Here is a 20,414-nt window from a genome sequence, read left to right on the forward strand (position 1 = left end):
CTCTGTACCCAACGCACTAGAAGACCAGTTCTTAAAGCCTTTAGCCGTATCCTTATTCTAGTCCTCCTCTGTTCCTCTGGTGATGTAGAGGTTAACCCAGGTCCTGCAGCCCCAAGTATCACTCCTACTCCCCAGGAGCTATCATTTGTTGACTTCTGTAACCGTAAAAGCATTGGTTTTTTGCATGTTAACATCAGAAGCCTCCTCCCTAAGTTTGAGTTATTCACTGCGTTAGCACACTCCGCCAACCCTGATGTTCTAGCAGTGTCTGAATCCTGGCTTAGGAAGGCCACCAAAAATTCAGAAATTTCCATCCCCAACTACAACATTTTCCGTCTAGATAGAACTGCCAAAGGGGGTGGAGTTGCAATCTACTGTAGAGATCTATCATACTATCCAGGTCTGTGCCCAAACAGTTTGAGCTCCTACTTCTAAAAATCCACCTTTCCAGAAATAAGTCTCTCACTGTTGCCGCTTGCTACAGACCCCCCTCAGCTCCCAGCAGTGCCCTGGACACCATATGTGAATTGATTGCCCCCCATCTATCCTCATAGTTCATACTGCTTGGTGACCTAAACTGGGATATGCTTAACCATCCTACAATCCAAACTAGATGCCCTCAATCTCACAAAAATTATCAAGGAACCTACCAGGTACAACCCTAAATCTGTAAACATGGGCACCCTTATAGATATCATCCTGACTAAATTACCCTCTAAATACACCTCCGCTGTCTTCAACCAGGATCTCAGCGATCACTGCCTTATTGCCTGCGTCCGTAACGGGTCCGCGGTCAAACGACCACCCCTCATCACTGTCAAACGCTCCCTAAAACACTTTAGTGAGCAGGCCTTCCTAATTGACCTGGCCCAGGTATCCTGGATGGATATCGATCTCATTCCGTCAGTAGAGGATGCCGGGATGTTCTTTAAAAGTGCTTTCCTCTCCATCTTAAATAAGCATGCCCCATTAAAAAAATTCAGAACTAAGAACAGATATACCCCCTGGTTCTCCTCAGACTTGACTGCCTTTGACAAGCAGAAAAACATCCTGTGGTGTACTGCATTAGCATCGAATAGCCCCCACGATATGCAACTTTTCAGGGAAGTTAGGAACCAATATACACAAGCAGTTAGGAAAGCAAAGGCTACCACTACCCCGGTCACCAGCTCTGCACCCTCCGCTGCAACTTGCCCATGCCCCCCCCCCTGCTTCTCCTTCACACAAATTCAGACAGCTGATGTTCTGAAAGAGCTGCAAAATCTGGACCCCTACAAATCATCGACCTGGCCAAGGCTTTCGACTCTGTCAACTACCGCATTCTTATTGGCAGACTAAATATCCTTGGTTTCTCAAATGACTGCCTCGCCTGGTTCACCAACTTCTTCTCAGATAGAGTTCAATGTGTCAAATCGGAGGGCCTGTTGTCTGGACCTATGGCAGTCTATGGGGGTGCCATAGGGTTCAATTCTTGGGCCGACTCTTTTCTCTGTGTATATCAATGATGTCGCTCTTGTTGCTGGTGATTCTCAGATCCACCTCTACGCAGACGACACCATTGTGTATACATCTGGCCCTTCAATGGACACTGTGTTAACAAACCTCCAAACGAGCTTCAATGCCATACAACACTCCTTCTGTAGCCTCCAACTGCTCTTAAACACAAGTAAAATTAAATGCATGCTCTTCAATCGAACGCTGCTGGCACCCGCCCACCCGACTAGAATCACTACTCTCGACGGGTCTGACCTAGAGTATGTGGACAACTACAAATACCTAGGTGTCTGGTTAGACTGTAAACTCTCCTTCCAGACTCACATTAAGCATCTCCAATCCAAAGTTAAATCCAGAATTGGCTTCCTATTTCGCAACAAAGCCTCCTTCACTCATGCTGCCAAACATTACCTCGTAAAACTGACTATCCTACCGATCCTTGACTTCGGCGATGTCATTTACAAAATAGCCTCCAACACTCTACTCAGCAAATTGGATATAGTCAATCACAGTGCCATCCGTTTTGTCACCAAAGCCCCATATACTACCCAACACTGTGACCTGTACGCTCTTGTTGGCTGGTCCTCACTACATATTCGTCGCCAAACACACTGGCTCCAGGCCATCTATAAATCACTGCTAGGCAAATCCTGCCTTATCTTAGCTCATTGGTCACCATAGCAACACCCACCCGTAGTATGCGCTCCAGCAGGTATATCTCACTGGTCATCCCCAAAGCCAACACCTCCTTTGGCCGCCATTCCTTCCAGTTCTCTGCTGCCAATGACTGTAACGAACTGCAAAAATCTCTGAAGCTGGAGACTCTTATCTCCCTCACTAACTTTAAGCATCAGTTGTCAGAGCACCTTACCGATCACTGCACTTGTACACAGCCCATCTGATATTTAGCCCACCCAACTACCTCATCCCCATTTTGTTATTTATTTTGCTCATTTGCACCCCAGTGTCTCTATTTGCACATAATCTCTTGCACATCTATCATTCCAGTGTTAATACTAATTATAATTATTTTGCACTATGGCCTATTTATTGCCTTATCTCCATAACTTGCTACATTTGCACACACTGTATATATATTTTCTATTTTCTGTTGTATTTTTGACTTTATGTTTTGTTTTACCCCATATGTAACTCTGTGTTGTTGTTTTTATCGCACTGCTTTGCTTTATCTTGGCCAGGTCGCAGTTGTAAATGAGAACTTGTTCTCAACTGGCTTACCTTGTTAAATAAAGGTGAAATAAATAAATACAAATAAAAATTCATCAAAAAAAAGAAACGTCCCTTTTTCAGGACCCTGTCTTTCAAAGAAAATTAGTAAAAATCAAAATAACTTCACAGATCTTCATTGTAAAGAGTTTAAACACTGTTTCCCATGCTTGTTCGATGAACCATAAACAATTAATGAACATGCACCTGTGGAATGGTCGTTAAGACACTAACAGCTTACATTCGATCCGAATGTGCAAATTGTCCAAACAGATACGCAAGGTAGATGGATTATAACAAAGTTATGCAACACCCAATTCCCCTGTGTGAAAAAGTAATTGCCTCATTGCAAAAATCTCTGAAGCTGGAGACTCTTATCTCCCTCACTAACTTTAAGCATCAGTTGTCAGAGCACCTTACCGATCACGGCACCTGTACACAGCCCATCTGAAATTAGCCCACTCAACTACCTCATCCCTATATTGTTATTTATTTTGCTCTTTTGCACCCCAGTATCTCTATTTGCACATAATCTCTTGCACATCTAGCATTCCAGTGTTAATACTATTGTAATTATTTTGCACTATAGCCTATTTATTGCCTTACCTCCATAACTTGCTACATTTGCACACACTGTATATATATTTATTTCTGTTGTATTTTTGACTTTATGTTTTTTTTACCCCATATGTAACTCTGTTGTTTTTATCGCACTGCTTTGCTTTATCTTGACCAGGTCGCAGTTGTAAATGAGAACTTGTTCTCAACTGGCTTACCTGGTTAAATAAAGGTGAAAAAAAAAAAAAAAAATACACTCAATAACTGGTTGTGCCACCTTTAGCTGCAATGACTCCAACCAAATGCTTCTTGTAGTTGTTGTTCAGTCTCTCACGTCGCAGTGGAGGAATTTTGGCCCACTCTTCCATGCAGAACTGCTTTAACTCAGTGACGTGTGAGTATTCAAGCATGAACTGCTCGTTTCAAGTCCTGCCACAACATCTCAATTGAGATTAGGTCTGGACTTTGTCTAGGCCATTCCAAAACTTCCAATTTGTTGCTTTTTAGCAATTTTCATGTAGACTTGATTGTGTTTTTTGGGATCATTGTCTTGCTGCATGACCCAGCTGCGCTTCAGCTTCAGCTCACAGACGGATGGTCTGACATTCTCCTGTAGAATTCTCTGATACAGAGCAGAATTCATGGTTCCTTCTATTAAGGCAAGTCATCCAGGTCCTGAGGCAGCAAAGCATCCCCAAACCATCACACCACCACCACCATGCTTGACCTTTGGTATGATGTTCTTACTGTGGAATGCAGAGTTTGGTTTTCGCCAGGCATTACTGGAACCATGTCGTCCAAAAAGTTATACTTTTGAATCATCTGTCCATAGAACGTTCTTCCAAGAGTCTTGATGATCATCCAGGTGCTTTTTCGCAAACTTGAGTCAACTTTTTGGATGAGATGGGTCCCATTATGCCTGGCGAAAACCAATTTCCACGTGGGCGAGGATATTGGAAATGTAATCAAAGCCTATTGGATGATAACTTGTTTTTACAGCAAATCCCCTTATTTTATGTGACACCTTTAAATGTGCCTTTAGAGGCCATGCAATTCAGTACTGATCTCGAAAACAAAAGCAATTTAGGTCAAAAGAGTCCATACAGAACAGATAGAGAGCAATAAAAACTGTAACATAGAGGCTCAGAATAAATTAGAGGAAAAACAAAAATAAATTGAGAAACTTATTCAAGAAAGATCAAGTGTAATATATTATAAAAAATAAAGCAAACTGGATGGAATATGGGGAAAAATGCACCAAATTCTTTTTTTAATCTTCAACATAATAATTTACTGAAACTGGTTACAAATGACGGAGTCACCCATGATTCACCAAATGATATTTTGAATGAGGAAACAAAGTACTTTAAGCATATGTTTTCGTTTCAGTCGCCTCCATCTCCTCTAACTGAAGCTAATTGTATGGATTTTTTTCTATTGATAATGTAAAATGAACAGCCATACAGAAAGACTCATGTGAAGGTGAAATTACAGAGGTGGAACTTCTGGATGCAATTAAATACTTTAAGTCCGGAAAAACAGGGTTGGATGGCATACCAGTCGAGGTATACAAAACTTTTTTTGATATACTAAGAGGACCGTTATTAGCATGTTTTAACCAAATGGTAGATTATCAGACACTCAAGAAGGTCTGATTTCATTATTACTGAAACAGGATACAAGTGGAAAATATAAAGATCCAGTCCATTAAAAAAATTGGAGGCCCCTTACACTTCAGTGTTGTGATGCCACAATTCTAGCAAAATGTATAGCGCATAGAATTAAAAAGTTATTGTCAGACATTATTCATTCAAATCAGACCATTTTTATTACATGGACGATACACTGGAGAGAATATAAGGCAAGTACTGGTAACAATAGAACACTATGAAAAATCTGGGAAACCAGGCCTGCTATTCATAGCAGACTTCGAAAAGGCATTTGAGAAAGTACGACTGGGGTTTATATATAAATGCCTGGAGCATTTCAATTTTGGAGAATCTCTTATAAATTGGGTTAAAATCATGTATAGTAACCCTAGGTGTAAAATAGTAAATAATGGCTATTCTCAGAAAGTTTTAAACTGTCAAGAGGAGTGAAACAATGTTGTCCACTATCGGCATATCTATTTATTATGGCCATCAAGATGTTAGCTATTAAAATCAGATCCAACAATAATATCAAGGGATTAGAAATCCAGGGCGTAAAAACAAAGATGTCATTCATTCATGTTTTCTTTTAAATCCACAACTTGAATCTCATAGAGGATCTAGAGACATGTTCTAACCTCTCTGGACTACAACGAAATTATGATAAATGTACTATATTACGTATTGGATCACTAACAAATACAATTTTCACATTACACCATGTAGTTTACCAATAAAATGGTCTGATGGTGATGTGGATATACTCGGAATACATATCCCAAATGAAATAAATGATCTCACTCCAATACATTTTAATAGAAATTTAGCGAAAATTGCTACCATGGAAAGGTAAATACCTGTCAGTTTGTGGAAATATCACCCTGATTAACTCTTTAGTATTATCCCAGTTTATCTATCTGCTTATGGTCTTGCCTACGCCTAGCGAACAGTAAAAAAAAAAATATATATACAGTGGGGCAAAAAAGTATTTAGTCAGCCACCAATTGTGCAAGTTCTCCCACTTAAAAAGATGAGAGAGGCCTGTAATTTTCATCATAGGTACACGTCAACTATGACAGACAAATTGAGAAAAGAAAATCCAGAAAATCACATTGTAGGATTTTTAATGAATTTATTTGCAAATTATGGTGGAAAATAAGTATTTGGTCACCTACAAACAAGCAAGATTTCTGGCTCTCACAGACCTGTAACTTCTTCTTTAAGAGGCTCCTCTGTCCTCCACTCGTTACCTGTATTAATGGCACCTGTTTGAACTTGTTATCAGTATAAAAGACACCTGTCCACAACCTCAAACAGTCACACTCCAAACTCCACTATGGCCAATACCAAAGAGCTGTCAAAGGACACCAGAAACAAAAGTGTAGACCTGCACCAGGCTGGGAAGACTGAATCTGCAATAGGTAAGCAGCTTGGTTTGAAGAAATCAACTGTGGGAGCAATTATTAGGAAATGGAAGACATACAAGACCACTGATAATCTCCCTCGATCTGGGGCTCCACGCAAGATCTCACCCCGTGGGGTCAAAATGATCACAAGAACGGTGAGCAAAAATCCCAGAACCACACGGGGGGACCTAGTGAATGACCTGCAGAGAGCTGGGACCAAAGTACAAAGCCTACCATCAGTAACACACTACGCCGCCAGGGACTCAAATCCTGCAGTGCTAGACGTGTCCCCCTGCTTAAGCCAGTACATGTCCAGGCCCGTCTGAAGTTTGCTAGAGTGCATCCAGAAGAGGATTGGGAGAATGTCATATGGTCAGATGAAACCAAAATATAACTTTTTTGGTAAAAACTCAACTCGTTGTGTTTGGAGGACAAAGAATGCTGAGTTGCATCCAAAGAACACCATACCTACTGTGAAGCATGGGAGTGAAAACATCATACTTTGGGGCTGTTTTTCTGCAAAGGGACCAGGACGACTGATCCGTGTAAAGGAAAGAATGAATGGGGCCATGTATCGTGAGATTTTGAGTGAAAACCTCCTTCCATCAGCAAGGGCATTGAAGATGAAACGTGGCTGGGTCTTTCAGCATGACAATGATCCCAAACACACCGCCCGGGCAACGAAGGAGTGGCTTCGTAAGAAGCATTTCAAGGTCCTGGAGTCTCCAGATCTCAACCCCATAGAAAATCTTTGGAGGGAGTTGAAAGTCCGTGTTGCCCAGCGACAGCCCCAAAACATCACTGCTCTAGAGGAGATCTGCATGGAGGAATGGGCCAAAATACCAACAACAGTGTGTGAAAACCTTGTGAAGACTTACAGAAAACGTTTGACCTGTGTCATTGCCAACAAAGGGTATATAACAAAGTATTGAGAAACTTTTGTTATTGACCAAATACTTATTTTCCACCATAATTTGCAAATAAATTCATTAAAAATCCTACAATGTGATTTTCTGGATTTTTTTCCCTCATTTTGTCTGTCATAGTTGACGTGTACCTATGATGAAAATTACAGGCCTCTCTCATCTTTTTAAGTGGGAGAACTTGCACAATTGGTGGCTGACTAAATACTTTTTTTCCCCACTGTATATGAGAAAAAAATACTCCATTTTATTTGGAACGGCAAGCCAGACAAAATTAAACGGGCCTAATTATATAATGAATATGAATTCGGAGGACAGAAATTATTAAATATTAAAGCATAAGATGTATAACTAAAAGCTTCAGTCGTTCAAAAGTTATACTTAAATCCAAACTGGTTCTCTAGCAAATTAGTAAGATTGTCTCACCCAATGTTCAAGAATGACCTTTTTACCTTTATTCAGATTACAACCTCTCACTTTCAGTTATTTGTAAAGGAAATCATCTCCCAAATATCACTATTTCTAAACCAAGCCATAGAAAGTTGGTTGCAATTTTAATTTAATCCTCCAGAAACGACAGAACAAATAATGCAACAAATATTGTGGTTAAAGTCAAATATACTAATTGTTAAAAAAAAACATTTTATTTTTGACAAAATGTTTAAAAAAGGTATAATCTTCGTAAATGATATCATCGGTAGGACTGGTGGAGTTTTGTTGCACATGCAGCTAACAAAAACATGGAAATGTCTGCTCTACCCAAAATTACAACCAAATAATTGCAGCATTACTGCAAAAATGGAAGCGGAAAGTAGAAGGGGGGAAAAGTAAGGAACTTGTCTGTCGGCCTTGCATTAAAGAACATAATTGGTTAAAGAAAACTGTGATAAATAAAAAAGTATACCAGTTTAATTTAAGGACCAAAGGATTGACAGCAGTCCCATATAGATTGCAAAATAGTTGGGAAGAGATTTTTGGCGTACCGATTCCATGGCTTAGTGTTTATGAACTGATACGCAAAACGACGCCGGATTCAAAACTTAGAATTGTTCACTTTAAATTATTGTAAAAAATTATTGCTACCAATATAATGTTATTTATATGGGGGATACAAACTTCCCAGCTCTGCAGATTTTGCTGCGAAGAGACAGAATCATTAGATCATTTGTTTTGGTACTGTCCATTTGTAGCTTGTTTTTGGACACAGGCCCAGGAATGGCTAAAGTATTGCAATATTTACCTGGAGCTAACCCTGCAGATAGTATTACTGGGTGATCTGAATAGTCATAGTCAATCGATCAATAATATAATAATACTTTTAGCAAAAAAAAATATTTTCAATTTACAATCTGTAGAAACCATGAGAATAGAAAGGTTCAGAACTTTTGTAAAACATCACAGTACAGTTGAAAAATATATGGCAAATAGAAATCCATTATGGAGGGTGTTAAGAGACAGATGGGTGGTGTTGAATGGAGTTGAAGGATGGGACTAATAACAACTAACAACAACTAATAACAACAAGATAAGTAATCATGTAAAGCATACTGTGTCCATAATAAGTATATAGGTTATAGGTTGAAAGCTTTTGTGAAAGAGCACAGTTAGAAAGATATGGCATATAGAAGCAAACCGGATGGACATCATGAAAATGATCGGAGAGGTTGAGTGTAGAGGTGGTTCAGGAGTAAAAACAACAAAATAGAATTATTGTAAAATGTACTGTGTCCATAACATTTATATAGTATGTATAAGCTGGAAGTAGAGGCCTAAGCGTTGTTGTTCACTAGTTTACTCCAATTAGGGAAGGGGTGGTGGGGTTGGAAATTAATAAAGGGAACTATATATAAAAATAAATACAGTTTACAGACGGTAGGCTATTAAGGTCACAGTAATGAAGACTTAGGACACTAAAGAGGCCTTTCTACTGACTCTGAAAAACACAAAAAGAAAGATGCCCAGGGTCCCTGCTCATCTGTGTGAACGTGCCTTAGGCATGCAGCAAGGAGGCATGAGGACTGCAGATGTGGCCAGGGCAATAAATTGCGATGTCCGTACTGTGAGACGCCTACAACAGCGCTACAGGGAGACAGGACGGACAGCTGATCGTCCTCGCTGTAGCAGACCAAGTGTAACAACACCTGCACAGGATCGGTACATCCGAACATCACACCTGCGGGACAGGTACAGGATGGCAACAGCAACTGCCCGAGTTACACCAGGAACGCACAATCCCTCCATCAGTGCTCAGACTGTCTGCAATAGGCTGAGAGAGGTTGGACTGAGGGCTTGTAGGGCTGTTGTAAGGCAGGTCCTCACCAGACATCACCGGCAACAACGTCGCCTATGGGCACAAACCCACCATTGCTGGACCAGACAGGACTGGCAAAAAGTGCTCTTCACTGACGAGTCACAGTTTTGTCTCACCAGGGGTGATGGTCGGATTCGTGTTTATCGTTGAAGGAATGAGCATTACACCGAGGCCTGTACTCTGGAGCGGGATCAATTTGGAGGTGGAGGGTCCGTCATGGTCTGGGGCGGTGTGTCACAGCATCATCGGACTGAGCTTGTTGTTTTTGCAAGCAATCTCAACGCTGTGCGTTACAGGGAAGACATCTTCCTCCCTCATGTGGTACCCTTCCTGCAGGCTTCCTGACATGACCCTCCAGCATGACAATGCCACTAGCCATACTGCTCGTTTTGTGCGTGATTTCCTGCAAGATAGGAATGTCAGTGTTCTGCCATGGCAGAGGACGTTTTTTTGTTGTTGCTGAGTTTTCATGTGGGAGCATGTGTGAGTGTCCTTGTCTAAAGGAAATTGGTGTTGACTGCCTCCACCTCAACACACATCAAACCACACATTACATGCTTTACAAATGCATAGGCTGTCGTGGAGAGGCATCACAGCCATATTTCAGTGGTTTAGCAGACGAGTCGTAGCAGAGGATAAACAAAGATTCCCAACACAGACCAGAACGCACATGGATATTGTGTAAATCTTCTCATGTGGATGGTGGAGCTGGGATTTATATGGTTAGATCAGGGTCCTGTTCATTAGGCACCAAACGGATGAAAATTGATTGAAACAGGGAGGGACTACCCGGATGAAAATTGATTGAAACAGGGAGGGACTACCTGGACTTCTCGTTTTCAGTTGCAAAACTATTCAAAATGTTTTTAATTGCATGCCCCAGTAAACATGCTGTTTTAGCTTTTGAATCCTCCATAATGTGACAGAATAGACCAAAGAGAAAAACACAAAATCCATTCTCTTCTAAAAGTTGCCAATTTACCTCAATTGCGTGTTAATCTCAAAACACCCAAAACTCTCTTCTAGGAGTTGAAAGCTCCACAGAGCCGATTAAGAGAATGGTTTCAGGGTATGCGTTAAAAGATTCAGCGGTTTCTCACCCAGGATTCCGCTGACTAACACAGCGTTAATGAGACCTTAGAGGATGTGTGAGCCTGAACACCTGACCTTGGTGGGACGGCTTTGAAGAGCAGGTGGTGTGTGAATCTTCATTACCCCGCCTGTCAATGCAGTGACCTTGAATAAAACTGCAAGCTACAGTATGCTGACAAGGTGGAGAAGCTGCACCAATATGATTCCCACTGCAAGATATGTTTTATTATTCATACCTAAGCGCAGAGTTTCACATACCATTGTATAGGTGGGTAGATAGCCCCCCCCCCACCCATGCTTTGAGAGTCCTGCCGTCCTGGAGAAAATCGCACAGTGGATCTCCCATTCTCCTTCCGTGTCATCAATCTTTACCCTTTTATCCTCCATCTCTCCCTAGCAAGAACCAGTTACGCTGTGTGTGCTTACAAGCCCTACCCTTCCATGTCCCAGAACACTGACAGCGTCCCAAATGACACCATATTACTTACTTTGTGCAATACTTTTTAACAAGGCCCATAGGGCTCTGGTCAAAAGTAGTGCACTTTATAGACTGGTTAGCTGACAATGTCACAAATGATGCACGCGATTCAATGGGGCAGAAGTATGTGGTGTTGTGATTCTGGATGACCAGATAGTTAGCAAGAATGAGAAGAAGCTGCCCTTGACTTTTTCCACATTTTGTTGTGTTACAGCCTTTGTTTTTGTCACTGGCCTACACATAATACCCCATAATGTCAAATGTTCATTAAAAATGAAAAGCTGAAATGTCTTGAGTCTAAGTATTCAACCCCTTTGTTTTGGCAAGCCTAAATAAGTTCAGGAGTAATAATTTGCTTAACAAATCACATAATAAGTTGCATGGATTCACTCTATATGCAATAATAGTGTTTAACATGATTTTTGATTGACTACCTCGTCTCTGTACCCCACACATAAAATTATCTGTAAGGTTTAATGGCTGTGATAGGAGAAAACTGAGGATGGATCAACAACCATGTTCTTACTCCACAATACTAACCTAATTGACAGAGTGAAAGGAAGGAAACCTGTACAGAATAAACAATATTCCAAAACATGCATCCTGTTTTTAACAAGGCACTAAACTAATACTGCAAAAAATGTGGCAAAGCAATTAACATTTTGTCCTGAATACAAAGTGTTATATTTGGGGCAAATCCAATCCAACACATTACTGAGTACCACTTACCGTATTTTCAAGCATAGTGGTGGCTGCATCATGTTATTGGTATGCTTGTAATCGTTAAGGACTGGGGATAAAAATAAACAGAATGGAGCTAAGCACAGGCAAAATCCTAGAGAAAAAACCTGGTTCTGCTTTCCACCAGACACTGGGAGATGAATTCACCTTTTAGCAGAACAATAACCTAAAACACAAGGCCAAATCTACACTGAAGTTGCTTACCAAGAAGACAGTGAATGTACAATTTTGACTTAAATCTACTTGAAAATATATGGCAAGACCTGAAAATGGTTGTCTAGCAATGATCAACAACCAATTTAACAGAGCTTGAAGAATTTTTGAAAAGAATAATGGGCAAATGTTGGCAATCCAGGTGTGGAAAGCTCTTAGAGACCCAGAAAGACTCAAAGCTGAAATTAATTCTAACATGTATTGACCCAGGGGTGTGAATACTTATGTAAATTAGATATTTCTGTATTTCATTTTCAATAAATTTGCTAACATTTCTAAAAACATGTTTTCACTTGGTCATTATTCAATAAACATTGGAGATGAAGTATAGCCAACCCTGTCTGTTTTGCTCCATAGTTGCACACTAGTCGGTTTTGTTGCTAAACAACCAACCTGTCTATAGGGAAGAAGGTGCCATTTGGGACGCAAACACTTACTGAATGAGTGACAGATGAAGCCTCCATGTCCCCTGGCCTCTCTCCCTCTAATGCAGGGTTGCCCCGAATTCGGCCCACGGGTGATTTTATTTGGCCCACCAAGTTTCCTGAGCAATTTTAAGTATGTACAGTACCAGTCAAAAGTTTGGACACACCTACTCATTCAAGGGTTTTTCTTTATTTGTACTATTTTCTACATTGTAGAATAATAGTGAAGACATCAAAACTATGAAATAACACGTATGGAATCATGTAGTAACCAAAAAAGTGTTAAACAAATCAAAACATATTTTATATTTGAGATTCTTCAAATAGCCACCCTTTGCCTTGATGACAGCTTTGCACACTCTTGGCATTCTCTCAACCAGCTTCATGAGGAATGCTTTTCCAACAGTCTTGAAGGAGTTCCCACATATGCTGAGCACTTGTTGGCTGCTTTTCCTTCACTCAAGGTCCAACTCATCCCAAACCATCTCAATTGGGTTGAGGTCGGGTGATTGTGGAGGCCAGGTCATCTGATGCAGCACTTCATCACTCTCCTTGGTCAAGTAGCCCTTACACAGCCTGGAGGTGTGTTTTGGGTCATTGTCCTGTTGAAAAACAAATGATAGTACCACTAAGCGCAAACCAAATGGGATGGCGTATTGCTGCAGAATGCTGTGGTAGCCATGCTGGTTAAGTGTGCATTGAATTCTAAATAAATCACAGACAGTGTCACCAGCAATGCACCCACACACCATCACACGACCTCCTCCATGTTTCATGGTGGGAACCACACATGCGGAGATCATCCGTTCACCTACTCTGCGTCTCACAAAGACACGCGGTTGGAACCAAAAATCAAACATTTGGACTCATCAGACCAAAGGACAGATTTCCACTGGTCTAATGTCCATTGCTTGTGTTTCTTGGCCCAAGCAAGTCTCTTTGCAGCAATTCTACCATGAAGGCCTGATTCACACAGTCTCCTCTGAACAGTTGATGTTGAGATGTGTCTGTTACTTGAACTCTGTGAAGCATTTATTTGGGCTGCAATTTCTGAGGCTGGTAATTAACTTATCCTCTGCAGCAGAGGTAACCTTTCCTGTGGTGGTCGTCATGAGAGCCAGTTTCATCATAGCGCTTGATGGTTTTTGTGACTGCACTTGAAGAAACTTTCAAAGTCCTTGACATTTTCCGGATTGACTGACCTTCATGTCTTAAAGTAATGATGGACTGTCGTTTCTCTTTGCTTATTTGAGCTGTTCATAATATGGACTTGGTCTTTTACCAAATAGGGCTATTTTCTGTATACGCCGCCTACCTTGTCTCAACACAACTGATTGGCATTAAGAAGGCACACCTGTTAATTGAAATGCATTTCAGGTGACTACCTCATGAAGCTGGTTGAGAGAATGCCAAGAGTGTGCAAAGCTGTCAAGGCAAAGGGTGGCTACTTAGAATAATCTCAAATATAAAATATATTTTGATTTGTTTAATACTTTTTTAGTTACTAAATGATTTTATATGTGTTATTTCATAGTTTTGATGTCTTCACTGTTATTCTACAGTGTAGAAAATAGTAAAAAATAAAGAAAAGCCATTGAATGAGTAGGTGTGTCCAAACTTTTGACTGGCACTGTATATATATTAATAATTTGTTGTTGGAGCAGGTTGGGAGCTTCAAGTTTCTTGGTGTCCGCATCACCAACAAACTAACATGGTCCAAGCACAACAAGACAGTCGTGAAGAGGGCACGACAAAACCTATTCCTCTAAGGAGACTGAAAAGATTTGGCATGGGTCCTCAGATCCTCAAAAGGTTTCTACAGTTGCACCGTCGAGAGCATCCTGACTCGTTGCGTCACTGCCTGGTATGGCAACTGCTCGGCCTCCGACCGCAAGGCACTACAGAGGGTAGTGTGTACGGCCCAGTACATCACTGGGGCCAAACTTCCTGCCATCCAGGACCTCTATACCAGGCGGTGTCAGAGGAAGGCCCTAAAAATTGTCAAAGACTCCAGCCACCCCTAGTCATAGACTTTTCTCTCTGCTACCGCATGGCAAGCGGTACCCGAGCGCCAAGTCTAGGTCCAAGAGGCTTCTAAACAGCTTCTACGCCCAAGCCATAAGACACCTGATCATCTAATCAAATGGCTACCCAGACTATTTGCACTTCCCCCCACCTCTTCTCTTTTACGCTGCTGTTACTGTCTGTTTATTATCTATGCATAGTCACTTTAATAACTCTACCTACATGTACATATTACCTCAATTACCTTGACTAACCGGTGCCCCCGCACATTGACTCGGTACCGGTACCCCCTGTATATAGCCTTGCTAATGTTATTTTTACTGCTGCTCTTTAATTATTTGTTACTTTTATTTCGTATTATTTTATATATATATATATATTTTTGTCATTTTTAATTTTTGGTATTCTTTCTTAACTGCATTGTTGGTTAAGGGTTTGTAAGTAAGCATTTCACTGTAATGTATTCGGCACATGTGACAAATAAAGTTTGATTTAATTTGGACATAAAATACTGCATAAAATCACCAGGAAATCAACTCAAAGTGATTTTAATTTAGGAAATATGTTCCCAAGTGTTCCCATGCATAAATAGAGATGCATATGTGATCGTATCCCAATGTAATTAAGGTTTGAAGTTGTTCTGTTTTTGTCAAATACTATATCTGTTTGTGATTCTTGAGGTCAGTTTGCAGTGTACAAATTATTTATAACTACGTTCTGAACCCCGATCATCCACTCAAGGAAAAATCGGCCCACGTCTGAATGTAATTGGGGACTGTTCTAATGGTTAATGGCCTCCTATTGGGTCGTTCCGGCTGACCTCTGCTTGACAAACAATCCCCTGCGAAGCTCAAGGACAACCTTGTGACACTAAGGGTGTCACCTGGAGCTTCATCAATGTGTGTCTGGGTGTGTGTGCTCGTTCGTGCAGAGATGAGTGAGAGCAATGGGATGCTCTTGGGGGAGTAAAATAATTCCCAAGAGAGCTGACTTGGCCTATACTGACTGAACAGGTGATACACTGTAGCTAGAAACTCATGGATAGTTAGATCTTTGTCTTTGAATATCAGGGCATGTATTCAAAAAGCCTATGGGCCCTGGTCAAAAATAGTGCACTATAAAGGAAAAGGGTGCCATTTTGGACACATCCTATGTGATTCAGTAATTATTTAATAGTTTTAATACCGGGACGTGTGTTTTTCCTTTCAGCAAATTCCGGATGTGTCGCCCACGGGTCGCTGGACTACCCTGGTGCCCCTACTCTTCATCCTGGTGGTGGCAGCAGTCAAGGAGTTAATTGAGGATCTGGTGAGGGGAACACTACCAACACTGAACACTAGGGGGACAATACCAACACTGAACACTAGGGGAACATAACCAAAACTGAACCCTACGGGACCACTACCAACACTCAACTCAAACTGCCCCTTTACCTTCATCCGACATTAACAACACCGGTTTGTTTCAAGGCCTGGTCCCGCTTTAAATGACGTGCAGCTTATAAAGGCTTCATAAAGCCTTCATAAACATTACATAAATGTGTTACTAATCATCTATAACCATATGTCATGCTTTATAAAGGGTTCATAAATGTGGCATAACTGTGTGACATAACCACCAATGTCAAATGTGACATAACCCACTATGTCAAATATGACAAACCTGTGGTTTGTAAAGGGTGGCATAAGCACAGTTTAATAAAGGCCTAATGAATCATATTAAATTGAGGCTTCACAAAGCATTTATAACCCTGTCATGCATCTTGGTAGAGCATTGCAACACCGGGATATTGACATTGATTCCCGGGACCACCCATACGTAAACATTTATTAACGCATGACTGTAAGTCACTTTGGATAAAAGTTTCTGCTAAATTGTATATATTATATTATATTCCACAAAAATATTTCTAGGATGGCCCAACCTCTTTCCCTCTTGGGTGCGTAGTCAATAAAAGTGCAGTCATGCACAGCAAAACATGTTGGTATGGCCTTTTTAAAATCTGTATTTATTTTTTGTATACTTCTGGGGTTTTTTCTAAAGTTTTCTAAGTATTGTTTTTCCAGGTTTGGATTTCCCCCATTTTTTCTGTTTTCCCCCATTTTTTCACACTTTAAATAGAAAAACAACTAAATTGGATTTTCTGTGCTCACAACAATGCTTAAACCACATCTGGGGATGACTTTTGAGGTCTGGGAAAAATCTAGGAAATGTAGATTTTTTAGTAGTTGCCCTTTATCTCAATTAGCATGCCCTTCACTGTTGTTTGGTTAGCAGGTTTTCTGTAGTGCAGTATGCGCACATGTTATTCATATTTATTAAGGATCCCCATTAGCTGGTGCCAAGGCAGCAGCTACTCTTCCTGGGGTGCAGCAACATTAAGACAGTTATATAAAGTTTAAAATATTACATGACATTACATTTCATAACACTTTACCCAATACATTGAGTGTGTTCCCTCAGGCCAATACTCCACTATCACATAATTACAATACAACATCCATCTGTACGTGTGTGTAGAGTGCGTGTCTTATCTTGTGTATGTGTGTCTTTGCCTGTGTGTGTATCTTCACAGTCCCTGCTGTTCCATAAGGTGTATTTGTATATATTTTAAAAAAAATCAGAGTCTATTGCTTACATCAGTTACCTGATGTGGAATAGAGTTCCATGTAGCCATGGCTCTATGTAGTATTGTGTGCCTCCCATAGTCTGTTCTTAACTTGGGGATTGTGAAGAGACCTTTGGTGGCATGTCTTCTGGGGTATGCATGGGCTCAATTTCCACATTATTTATTTCAAGATTTCGTTGAGGTTTAGTGAATGATTTGTCCCAAATACAATGCTCTTAGTTTTTGATATATTTAGGACAAATGTATTCCTTGCCACCCATTCTGAAACAAACTGCAGCTCTTTGTTAAGTGTTGCAGTAATTTCACTCGCTGTAGTAGCTGACGTGTATAGTGTTGTCATCCACATACATGCCACACTGGCTTTAGTCAAGGCCAGTGGCATGTCATTAGTAAAGATTGAAAAAAGTAATGGGCCTAGACAGCTGCCCTGGGGAATTCCTGATTCTACCTGGATTATGTTGGAGAGGCTTCCATTAAAGAACACCCTCTGTGTTTTGTTAGACAAGTAATTATTCATCCACAATATAGCAGGGGGTGTAAAGCCATAACACATACCTTTTTCCATCAGCAGACTATGATCGGCAGACTATGATCGATAATGTCAAAAGCCGCATTGAAATCTAAAAAAAAAGCTCCCACAATCTTTTTATCATCAATTTCTCTCAGCCAATCATCAGTCATTTGTGTAAGTGCTGTCCTTGTTGAATGTCCTTCCCTATAAGTGTGCTGAAAGTCTGTTGTCAATTTGTTTACAGTAAAATAGCATTGTATCTGGTCAAACACAATTCTTTCCAAAAGTTTACTAAGGGTTGTTAACAGGCTGATTGGTCAGCTATTTGAGCCAGTAAAGGGGGCTTTACTATTCTTGGGTAGCGGAATTACTTTTTCTTCCTTCCAGGCCTGAGGGCACACACTGTCTAGTATGCTTAGACTGAAGATATGGTAAATAGGAGTGGCAATATTTTCCGCTATTATCCTCAGTAATTTCCCATCCAAGTTGTCAGTCCCTGGTGGCTTGTCATTGTTGATAGACAACAATCATTTTTTCACTTCTTCCACACTCACTTTACGGAATTCAAAATTACAATGCTTGTCTTTCATTATTTTATCAGTTATACTTGGATGTGTAGTGTCAGCGTTTGTTGCTGGCATGTCATGCCTAAGTTTGCTAATCTTGCCAATGAAAAAATCATTAAAGTATTTGGCAATATCAGTGGGTTTTGTGATGAATGAGCCATCTGATTCAATGAATGATGTAGCCGAGTTTGCCCTTTTGACCAACATTTCATTTAAGGTGCTCCAAAGCTTTTTACTATCATTCTTTGTCATTTATCTTTGTTTCATAGTGTAGTTTCTTCTTATTTTTATTCAGTTTAGTCACATTATTTCTCAATTTGCAGTACCTTTGCCAATTGGTTGTTCAGCCAGACTTATTTGCCATTCCTTTTGCCTCATCCCTCTCAACCATACAATTTTTGTATTCCTCACCAATCCATGGCTATTTAACAGTTTTTACAGTCATTTCCTTAATGGGTGCATGCTTATTAGTAAATGGAATAAGCAATTTCTTTAAATGTGTCAAGTGCAGCGTCTGGTTGCTCCTCATTACACACCACAGAACAACAAATATTCTTTACATATTTCAAGCATCACGTTTGGAGGAAACTTGACACCATACCTATGGTGAAGCATGGAGGTGGCAGGGACTGGGAGACTAGTCAGGATCGAGGGAAAGATGAACAGAGCAAAGTACAGAGATCCTTGATGAAAACCTGCTCCAGAGCGCTCAGGACCTCAGACTGGGTGAAGGTTAACCTTCCAACAGGACAACAACCCTAAGCCTACAGCCAAGACAATGCAGGAGTGACTTTGGGACAAGTCCCTGAATGTCCATGAGTGGCCCAGCCAGAGCCCGGACTTGGACCCGATCGAACATCTCTGTAGATGTTACGTTACAGGCTGATGATAATGGCTCTGGAGGGGATGGCTGCTGTTTTACAGGCTCCTAACCAATTGTGCTATTTTGTGTGTTTTTTTCCCACTGTTTAACTTATTTGGTACATAATGTTGCTGCTACCGTCTCTTATGACCGAAAAGAGCTTCTGGATATCAGAACAGAGATTTCTCACGTTTAACTGGACAAAGATTTTTCTTTAATGAGTCTTGACGCAAAGGATATACTGTTGCTCCCTGAACAGGCCCAAATCCCCATCATTTGCATGAAGAAAAGACAGCGATACAGGGGGCACAGATCTGGGTGCCTTGTGAGAATTTGTCAGCGAGTGGGTAACCCGCCTCTACCATCCGTTCTATTGGCAAACGTGCAATCACTGGAGAATAAACTGGATGAGCTCCGTTCAAGACTATCCTACCAACGGGACATTAAAAACTGTAATATCTTATCTCACCGAGTCGTGGCTGAATGACGACACGGATAATATACAGTTGGCTGGGTTTTCCATGCGTTGGCAGGACAGAACAGCTACGTCCGGGAAGACGAGGGGTGGTGGTGTGTGTCTATTTGTCAATAACTAATATTAAGGAAGTCTCGAGGTAGTGTGGTCTACAGCTTATCATGAGGTACTCTATCTACCAAGAGAGTTCTCATCTATATTATTCATAGCCGTCTATTTACCACCACAAACCGATGCTGGCAATAAGACTGCACTCAACGAGCTGTATAAGGCCATAAGCAAACAATAAAATGCTCATCCAGAAGCGGCGCTCCTAGTGGCAGGGGACTTTAATGCAGGCAAACTTAAATCTGTTTTACCTCATTTTTACCAGCATGCCACGTGCAACCAGAGGGAAAAAAACTGTAGACCACCTTTACTCCACACACAGAGACGCATACAAAGCTCTCCCTTACCCTCCATTTGGCAAATCTGACCATAATTCTATCCTCCTGATTCCTGCTTACAAGCAAAACTAAAGCAGGAAGTACCAGTGACTCGCTCAATACGGAAGTGATCAGATGACACAGATGATACGCTACAGGACAGTTTTGCTAGCACAGACTGGAATATGTTCCCGGATTCATCCAATGGCATTGAGGAGTATACCACCTTAGTCACCGGCTTCATCAATAAGTGCATCGACAGTGACGTCCCCACAGTGTTGCTCACGGACCAGGCCCAAAAAAGACGGACATATCCCAACCAGAAGCCATGGCAACATCCACACCGAGCTAAAGGCTAGAGCTGCTGCTTTCAAGGAGCGGGACACTAATCTGGACACCCAAAA

The 20,414-nt window shown here is 40.9% G+C and overlaps 1 protein-coding gene across 1 annotated transcript in view; it reads left to right on the forward strand.

Moving 5' to 3' along the window:
• The window catches only part of LOC121534793 (phospholipid-transporting ATPase IA), a 304,677-nt gene that overhangs the window by 76,118 nt on the left and 208,145 nt on the right, over window positions 1-20,414 (forward strand). Inside the window, 1 exon segment of the mRNA XM_041841366.2 lies at window positions 15,752-15,850. Coding sequence (XP_041697300.1) covers window positions 15,752-15,850 — 99 coding nt within the window.

This window comes from Coregonus clupeaformis, chromosome 2 (assembly GCF_020615455.1).
Source record: "Coregonus clupeaformis isolate EN_2021a chromosome 2, ASM2061545v1, whole genome shotgun sequence".
NCBI lineage: Eukaryota > Metazoa > Chordata > Actinopteri > Salmoniformes > Salmonidae > Coregonus > Coregonus clupeaformis.